At 37.5% G+C, this 10,285-nt stretch overlaps 1 protein-coding gene across 1 annotated transcript; it reads left to right on the top strand.

The window, feature by feature from the left end:
• The first annotated feature begins 353 nt into the window (after nucleotides 1-353).
• Nucleotides 354-4,235, top strand: LOC306880194 (prostaglandin G/H synthase 2-like). Its single transcript, XM_079433547.1, has 10 exons — nucleotides 354-476; nucleotides 592-708; nucleotides 802-945; nucleotides 1,096-1,239; nucleotides 1,591-1,772; nucleotides 1,873-1,956; nucleotides 2,147-2,393; nucleotides 2,555-2,841; nucleotides 2,979-3,126; nucleotides 3,309-4,235. The coding sequence occupies exons 1-10, from the start codon at nucleotides 419-421 to the stop codon at nucleotides 3,716-3,718; spliced, it is 1,821 nt and encodes a 606-aa protein (XP_079289673.1). The 5' UTR covers nucleotides 354-418; the 3' UTR covers nucleotides 3,719-4,235.
• Nucleotides 4,236-10,285: the final 6,050 nt, after the last annotated feature.

The raw sequence follows: 10,285 nt of genomic DNA, 5'->3' as shown, positions 1-10,285 counted from the left end.
ACTTAGCAGAGGGTGTATCAAATTATTATTATAATTACAGTTTATTAGAAAGTTTTCTTTTGCTTCCTATTGGTAAGTGACAAAAAAAAGATAAAATTACATAATTTACATATAATAAACTAGGAGTCTGTTATCTTATCTCCCGACAGCCTTCGGAATAGTTTATGACGATAATCAATAGATAGGCCTACACTATATCAACAAACGATTATATCACTGTCTATATCCTCTTGCACTGCTGTAGACGCGCAAATGATGAGTCATGGTGGAATTCATTTCAAGCATTTCGAGTCCAGCATGTTGCGTCACTCCGCTGCTCTTATAACTGCACCTCTCTCACTCGGAAGTTCATTCATTCTCTGATCTGAACTGGCGAGGAACGACCCAATCCTCTAGTAGGCTACTGTACGCCACTGGGATGAACAGTTTGGTATTATTTATTCTTTTGCACCTGGGGTTCATGGTTTGCCTAGGAGGTAAGTCATTACTTAATTTATACATTTTCGTATTCACATCTGTTATGGTTATTTAGTATTATCAAAATGATGTAAGTTAAGATGTCTAAAATAATCAATATTTTTGGTGATGCAGCCAACCCCTGTTGCTCTCAGCCATGTCAGAATCGAGGTGTCTGTATGGCATTGGGCTCAGACTCGTATGAATGTGACTGCACACGCACTGGATATCACGGTCAAAACTGCACAACACGTAAGTGTAAACTGCATAGACTTCTGTAAAAAAATTGGCTTCCTGTTATCTGCCAATACCTGACTAATTTTTAATTTGGTGTCGTTTTTACAGCTGAGTTTCTAACATGGGTGAAAATTTCTCTGAAGCCTTCTCCCAACACGGTGCATTATATTCTCACACACTTCAAAAGCTTGTGGAATATTCTCAACAACGTGTCGTTTTTGAGAAACGGCATAATGAGATACGTGCTAACATGTAGGTTTTGCTTTTCTTTCCTGAAATATCATTAACTCATACACTTTCAAATAATTTTATTTAAAAAATGTAACTTTAAAATAATGTAAATTATAAATGCAACTCAAAATTAAAACTGACTTTTAAAAATGTATTTTCCTCCTAAACCAGCTCGTGCCCATCTGATTGAGAGCCCCCCTATATTCAATGCTGACTATGGTTACAAAAGCTGGGAAGCCTACTCAAATCTCTCCTACTACACTCGCACGCTGCCTCCTGTCCCGCACGATTGCCCAACACCAATGGGAGTCGCAGGTGAGCTTCTTTGCCCTCAGACCTGTTTTCTCACATTTCTTACTATTCACACTTCTGGCATCACAGCTAGACAGGAAGCTTGCGGACGCAACCTGCCTGCCTGCTTGCTTTGGGTGTGTGGATGAGAAAAGCTTAAATAAATATAATGTTCTTACAGCATTATAGCTGAGAGATTCATCTCCATTAATTAAAGTCACTGAGGTCAGAGGCTAAAATAACTTACAGTTGCACAGAATGCTTGAACTCCTGGTTTATTGTAACAGTTTTGGGTTGGTGTTTAACACTCATAACTGGAGATGTAAAAATATAGTGGATGTCTTTTTCTCAATTCTTCTTCTTTTGTTTTAACAGGAAAGAAAGAGCTGCCAGATGTAAAGCTTCTGGCTGAGAAACTGCTTCTCAGGAGGAAGTTCATTCCAGACCCTCAACACACCAGCCTTATGTTCGCTTTCTTTGCCCAACATTTTACACACCAGTTCTTCAAAACAGACATGAAGAAAGGTCCAGCCTTCACAAGAGCCCTGAATCATGGGGTGTGTATCTCATAGATAGGACGTTTTTAAGTGACTCTAACTTATTAACAGTCCTTCACATTCACTGTAGCATCTGACTGACTTGGCCTTATGTTTTTAGGTTGACTTGGGACACATATACGGAGAGGACCTTGAACGCCAACACAAGCTGAGACTTTTCAAGGATGGCAAGCTGAGATATCAAGTAAGGAATGTCACCACCCCAAAATTAACTAAAATAAACTCCATTTCACTGAACTCCAGGTTACCTCATCCTCCCTTCCCATTAGGCAACTTTGCTATTTTTACTGCCTTGTTACTTACTCATTTTTCACGTTCCTCTTTCATATTGCAAGCATTCATGTCTGAAAATTCATGTTCATTGCCTTAACCAGGTTTTGGATGGTGAGGTTTATCCTCCGACAGTCAGTGAGGTTCAAGTAGACATGCACTACCCTCCTCATGTACCTGAGTCCCATCGCTTTGCCGTTGGTCACGAAGCCTTTGGACTGGTTCCCGGGCTCATGATGTATGCCACCATCTGGCTGCGTGAACACAACCGAGTGTGTGATATACTAAAGCAGCAGCATCCTGAATGGGATGATGAGAGGCTGTTTCAGACCGCACGGCTCATCCTTATTGGTGAGTGTCCCGTAGCAAAAGGAAATTTAGATTGGCTACAAGTATATAATGTAAATTGGATATTTTGCAGAATGGGTTCAAGGATGTATTAATAGTTGTACCTCAAAATGCAAGTACAAGAACTCTCATGGTTCTAACCTTTGTATATTCTGACTCTATAGGTGAGACGATCAAAATTGTCATTGAAGATTATGTGCAACATCTCAGTGGATACCACTTTAAGCTCAAGTTTGATCCTGAGCTTCTCTTCAACGAGCGTTTCCAGTACCAGAACAGGATCTCTTCTGAGTTCAACACTCTTTACCACTGGCATCCCCTTATGCCTGATGAATTTCACGTCCAGGATGAAGTCTACAATTATAAGCAGTTTCTCTTCAACACATCTATACTGACAGACCATGGCGTCAACAGTTTGGTTGAGTCCTTCACCAAACAGATTGCTGGAAGGGTAAGCATTCATGTAATATAAGACAAGAAAAAGAAGTTTAGTTTGACTTGTTTTGCATTAGCCTGTTGTAGATACTGTTGCAAGGTACCGCCCTTGGTGAGGGTTTGGTGAATTATAAATCTTGTCTTCTACTTCAGGTGGCTGGAGGGCGTAATGTTGCACCAGCTGTGTTAAAGGTGGCCATGAAGTCAATTGAAGACAGCAGGCAAATGCGCTACCAATCTATCAATGCCTACAGGAAACGTTTCAACATGAAGCCATACAAATCCTTCGAAGAAATGACAGGTGAGGGTTAATATATTTCCATTTATCTGGTCTGAATATGGATGTTTTCTACAATATCACATGTAAACTTTACCTACGTCCACCTGTATTTGAAAAGCATAGCCTGTAGAATGCAGATATTGTAAAATCAGTGGTAATTCAGATAACAATTTTGAGTTGACTGAGCTTGTTTTATGTTTTAGGGGAAAAGGAGATGGCTGCTGAACTTGAAGAGATGTACGGGGATGTGGATGCTGTGGAGCTTTATGCTGGGCTGCTGGTTGAGAAGCCCAGGCTCAACGCCATCTTTGGGGAGACCATGGTGGAAATGGGTGCCCCCTACTCCCTCAAAGGACTTATGGGAAATCCCATCTGTTCCCCCGAGTACTGGAAACCGAGCACCTTTGGTGGCAAAGTGGGCTTTGAGATTGTCAATACTGCCTCTCTGCAGAAATTGGTTTGCAATAATGTCAAAGGGCCCTGCCCTATGGCATCCTTCTATGTGTCTAATGTAAAAGATTCAGTACAAACCACCATTAATGCAAGTACTTCCCACTCGGATCAAAACGTCAACCCAACAGTTTTACTGAAAGAACGGGCATCTGAACTCTGATAGATGTATTCTGTAAGAAAGATATTTATTATTTATTTATTTATAGGTTATTTATTTTATTTATTGTACTGAGAAAATTCTTTTAATTCATATTTTTGTATTTTTAATGGTTTTTGTACAAACCTGATGCTTTGTTTTTAACTATTTATTAAATATGTACATTGTATGTATTGTAAAAAAAAAAAATTACATTAGACCTCAGATTTTAGCACTACTATAATGCTGAGTGTGTCATGATTTTACTTGAATCACGTTCCTAGTTGTTTACAATGTTAAAATGATTTAACTTGTGTTGTTTGTTTACCGTCTGCCTTTTTTCTTCCTTTGTTTCCTTCAATCTCCATACTGAAACATCTCAAGATCTCAGAATACTAAAAGTTTTCTTTCTAACGAAATCTCACACACTGTTGTGTCTTTGTGAACACTTATGTTTTATGTTTTAAAGTATTGATATTTGCTTATTTTTATACTTGAAATATGACATTTTGAAATAAATCACAATAAGTCTTATACTTTTACCTTGTTTTCTGTGTGTGCATTCTTAATGGCCCTTTTTAAAAAACAATTTGTAATAACTTTGCAACAAGATACATTATCCTATTTTATTTGGTTTAAATTGTCAGCACATTATACATAAAAATTAAAATATCCACACAAATTCCGAGGCAATAAATATAATCTTCATGATGACAGATGATATTATTGTTAGGGAGAATGTTTTATGGCTTGAAGTGATATCTTCACACACACAAATGTGTTAGAACCAGCATGTAGAAACAAAATTTGGAGAGGGTGCTGACTTGTTCAAACAGTGAAAAATGCAAATATCTTGAGTGTATTACAACATTCAAAAGTGAATCCAAATTCAAAGTGAACTAAAGTGTTTTTCAAGTCATCATTAAAAATTACATCTCGTTCAGGCAGGTCAGATGCAATTAGATGGTTCAATAATTTCTCAATTGATTTCAGTTGAGCAAATAATGATTTGTCAGTGATTTGATGAATTTAACAAGAGTAGGCCTTCTTAATATTCTTATTTTCTAAAATACGTCTATAAAACAAGATAATACAACCAGGTAATGCAAATTCACTTAATTTAACAAACAGCAAATGTTAAAGGTTAAAAACATAATAGTAAAATAAAAAAATATAAATGCATGAATCCTGTAGACTAATATGATAATTTCCGCAGATTTTCACCAACATTACAGGGTCATGGTTTGGTTTAATTTGTGATATTTATGATCTATTTATGATTAACATAAACAGAGGAACATTTTAGAAAATGATCCATATTTTACAGAGTTCAATACTTTAGTAAGTGCCCCCCTCCAGCCCTTTTCCCATTGTTTCTACAGCTGTAGATGTCAGGTCTCATAAAACCAAACCACTGACCACATCAAAGTAAAGAGACGCATCACAAAGATCCGGGCCATGAGTAAATCTTTTGATGAGAAGTGTCCGATTAGGCCCTGTAATTGTGCAAGTGATTAGGACTTTGCATTTGTGCTTCTGGTCATCAATGACCCTGCAGGGGCTCTGATTTTCCAAAGCTTTACTGTATGAGCTCCAACTAGCTCACTTCTGTGGGTGGACTAAAACACAGTCTCCCTTTCTCTGTGATAAATTGGCATAAAATTGGCACCGCGAGCCAGAAGGGGAGATTGCGGAGCGCATGTTTCCATTGCCTCAGCACACTGTCTCCTCAGTGACTGATAGTGTGTGCAGGCTTTTTTTTTTTGTCCGGCCAGGGGACGTGCCGCCGGGAAAGCCTGTGTGGCTTTGAGCCTCAAGAGGAGATACGTGCCATCCGACAAGTGATGAAAATAAGGGGCAGTTGGACTTTATCCCTAGTCACTTTCCAGTGTGAGAACTTGGCAGAGAGAAATGACAGCGGACAGGAATTTTATATAATTGATCATTTAATATAATTGTTTTATATATAAATACAACATTTTTCTTAAATATATACATGCATGCGTGTATTTATAGATACATAATAAATATATAGTACACTCATATATTATGCAAACACAAACTTTTATTTTGGATGCGATTAATCACGATTAATCGTTTGACAGCCCTAAGTATTTGTGTGTGTGTGTGTGTGTGTTAAATCATGTAGTTTGGATGTTATTATAGCTGGGTTTACAAAAGTGTATAAAACTGACAATATCTTTACTTTGGGCTTTCGGAAACAAATCTTGCATCATCTTGTATACAGTTGCATCAACTGTAATCATGTGTAGGCTATATGTGGCAATCATGATATCTGAAAACACTCGCTCTGCTTTACATGTTCCGCGCCAGTCGACACGCACCATTGAACAGACGCTTGTAGGTGACTGTGGGAAATAAACAGAAGTCTGTCACCTTATCAGTACCATCAGCATAATTCTGAAACTGTAATTTCAACTTTAAAAGCTTACATACAGCTTTAAATTATGACTGAATAGAATCTCTTGTTATTATAATTTTAGCATGCACACACTGTAGCAAAGAGGTAAACTATAAATCTGTCACCACTTGCCATTATGTGTTTCATGGCAGCATTTGACACATATGAGGTAATGCTTACAAAAAATGCTTTCAGTTGGGTCCTGGGGCAAGATGACAGAGTGGTAACTCATCAATATTTTGAAACTACACTGTGCCACTCTGCCTGTGGCCCTCCATTTAATGTTGTAGGCTAAACATTCTCAGACCATAAAAGGAAAGACAAATGTAGAACATCTTTAGTGAAGTGACATGATGTGTGGCCAAGTATGGTGGCCCATACTCTGAATTTGTGCTCTGCATTTAACCCATCCAAGTGCACACACACAGCAGTGAACACACACCTGTGTGTTCACACACACACACACACACACACTGTGCCAATGCTGCGTCGCCCGGGGAGCTTTTGGGGGTACGGTGCCTTGCTCAAGGGTCTCACCTCAGTCGTGGTATTGAGGGTGGAGGGAGCGCTGGTTATTCACTCCCCCCACCTACAATTCCTTTAGGTTATGAGTCCAACTCTCTAACCATTAGGCCATGACTTCCCCAGATGGGCTTGTGTGGCTCAGTAGAATCTACCTCTGCCTCATGTACCTCATCAGGTCAGAAGACACTGCTTGTCTTTTGCTGTTTTGAATTTGTAATATCTCTGTTTACAAATGGAAAAGGACAGTGAAGAAAGACCCAGAGTAGGAACTTCCTTGTATGCCAGTATTTATAGGAGAGTGTTCCTGTATCTGCACATGGCTATCACCCAAATTGTAAATGATATTGCTCTCTTTGAAGGAAGAAGGAAAAATTCTCAGTTATTCAGGCAACCTGAGCCACACAAGCCTTACAGATGAATTCAGTCTCATTTTACAGAACGATGAATAATGTCTTAATAATAAATTTGATGTCCAGATGGAGCTTGTTTCCACCCTGGGATAAAAAAAATAATAATAATAATATTTTTTTAAAGGCAATTGTGACTTTATCTTTTTCTCACAATTCTGAGTTTAGCATATATCCTGCAAATTCTGATTTGTTTCTTGAAACTCACAATTACTGTAAACTTAGAATTACAAGAAAACAATCAGAATTGTGTCTTTATAAGCTTCCGGAAACAAGCTTCCTTAGTTTTATGAGCAAGAGTATTTTCCTTAATTATTTTCCAGTTTCCTTTAAACCTCTCTAGTACAGCTAAAAAAAGAAATGAAAGTTGTGTACAGCAGGAAGTTGGCATTCAATAAGTGTCCTACAAAGTAACAGACTTCGTTCCATTAATCTTAGAAACATACAGACATGTAATTCTATATTTTTTTTACATGAAATCTACAGAAACTGAAGGCAGAATTCTATATTTTTTTATAGGAAAAACAAAACAAAAGAAAAAAACAGAAGTTCACACTGAACTTCCTCAGAATTTATTATCTCTTACAAACAAAATTCCAGACCTTGTTGTCTGTGTGGTCCTTTCAGCAGAAGATAATAAATATAAAAACACATTAAACCAGAGTCTTTGCCAAAAATGTGCTTGACCTAACAATACAAAGGTTAAATTTACTCTGCTTTATTGACATTTCAAATATATATAAGTGGTATGTTCTACAAACACATATTAAACAATAAATACATTAAATGCATTGAACAATGCAGTGGCATTTTGTATAGCCAAATACAAATACATTTTAAGTGCATTTATACATTTCATTTTTTCCTGGTGCTTTCCTCTATTTTTTTTTAGACAAAATGCTCAAATTCAGTCCTTTAATCTGAAAATCTTGTTCTCTGCATGTGCATACATAAATTGCTGCTTTAAGAAATTAGGATTGACATCAATTAAAAAAAACATTGTTTCTCAACTGTGTTTCAATTTGCAAGATTCCAGTGAATAATGAATAAAATTTCAGTCAGTTACTCACTCACTCAAAGCTGTCGTATGACTTTTTAGAAGGCCTGGCTTATAGTAGATGAGTTGTACAGATTTCGATTGCAGTGCTATTTGAAGCTTGTTTCAGATTAACATTCTGAGTCAGAAACTGCAGGAATGAGGATATTGGAGTCAGACAGGGAAAACCCAGCCAAAAAATAAAAAAACATGAATGAGATAAGGGGTTCCTTAGATAAAAAATAAAAAAAGTCTTCCTCAATTACTAGTTGAACATTTTTTTTCCATGCAAATTGTGATTTCATATGCCATAAATCATTTGGAGACATTCTGGTCAAGTCCATGTAGCTTTTTAAGTATGACATCCGGATGCATCAGCATCGTGACCCCCTCTCCCCAGTTTAACACAAAGTTCATCCACAACCATATAAGGCTACTGATGGACCTTTCTATTCAAAATTTCCTGCTAGAGCAACTGGTCGGTGTCTAATTCTAGACGAGGCAGTCTTTGTATAACGTCAGTAGAGGAACCACTTTTGCCATTTGTATCAACATCCACTTTACGTCACATCACACATTACTACTTTCCAGCTCTAGTTGGCTAACTACACCATGTTAGTAATATTACAAAGGCCTATAGCACAATTAATGAATCTATTGAGTCTCTAAGAAAACTATTAATGGTATGAAAGAGAAATGTCACAATGGCTTGGTTACAAGACGGCTACAAAGTGAAGGTAGAATTTTACTTGTCTGTTTGCATGTAAAAGGAAATTATGTCTTTTGTTAGAACACCGAAGCATTGAATTATTAGCACTTATTTTAACAGCTGTAACTGAATGACTGTTTAATTAGTCACAAACACCTTTCACCACTGCTATGAACCATTTTCAAAGGAATGCATTAAGTCTTAAATAAACAGCATATGTTTTGAAAAGAACCCTGACATCCGACTTCCAACAGCAGCAATTAATATTTTAAAAGGCCTCTTTTCCTCTAGGCATGAAACACTACCTGTAAAATACTTGTAATATGACTAAGTGTGTGTGTGGTCTATTAATCAGTGAGTGTGTGTAGGTGTTATTGGAATTTAAGGCCTGTATGAGGCATTACTACAAAGACAGACCGCTTGACTTGACTTGATAGTTTCTGTCTAGCTTCTTTTGCAATTAGTGATAACATTGTCATTGACACTCCTTTTCCTCATACTCTTTCTTGGGAAAATTCATTTCATGTCATATTTATATATTTATATATATATATATATATATATATATATATATATATATATATATATATATATATATATATATATATAGTGATGTAAAATGATTAATCGCGATTAATTACATCCAAAATAAATGTTTTTCTTTACATAATATATGTTTGTATGTGGTGTATATTTATAATGTTTATATAAATACAGACACTTGCATGTACATATTTCAGAAAAATATGTTGTTTATATATTAAATATACTTATTTATAATATAAATTATATAATATAAATATAAACATGTAAATACATGTAAATATTTTTTCATCAAAAGATCAAAGGAAAAGCGATCTCTGGCATTCAATTCAGCCAGTTTCTCTGAATGAATGAATGAATAAATTAACGAATAAATAAAAATAATAAGTTTAAAACGGTCTGATATAAATAAATTGGATGGAGGCCTATTGGCCTGCTGTACATGAGACCCCTACAGTGGTGGCTCAAGACCAAGGGGTTCTCCCAGGGGGGAAACCCGCTTCGCATGATCAAGGTCACGCGGCGATGCCAAGACATGTGGAGACAACCTTGGCTCTTAAAAGCCCTCAGGAGATCGTTCTGCCAACCCTGCCACCTACGGTGCTTCAGGGCGCAGCGGTCTCCAGCGAGCGCACGTCTCAGTCTCTTGAAGTGAAGTGAAGTGAAGTGACATACTGCCAAGTATGGTGACCCATACTCGGAATTCGTGCTCTGCATTTAACCCATCCATCGTGCACACACACACAGCAGTGAACACACACACACACACACCGTGAACACACACCCGGAGCAGTGGGCAGCCATTTATGCTGCGGCGCCCGGGGAGCAGTTGGGGGTTCGGTGCCTTGCTCAAGGGCACCTCAGCCGTGGTATTGAGGGTGGAGAGAGCGCTGGACATTCACTCCCCCACCTACAATCCCTGCCGGCCCGAGACTCGAACCCACAACCT

This window comes from Barbus barbus, assembly GCF_936440315.1.
Source record: "Barbus barbus genome assembly, chromosome: 14".
NCBI classification, from domain to species: Eukaryota; Metazoa; Chordata; class Actinopteri; order Cypriniformes; family Cyprinidae; genus Barbus; species Barbus barbus.
This window is presented reverse-complemented; position numbering and strand designations above follow the sequence as displayed.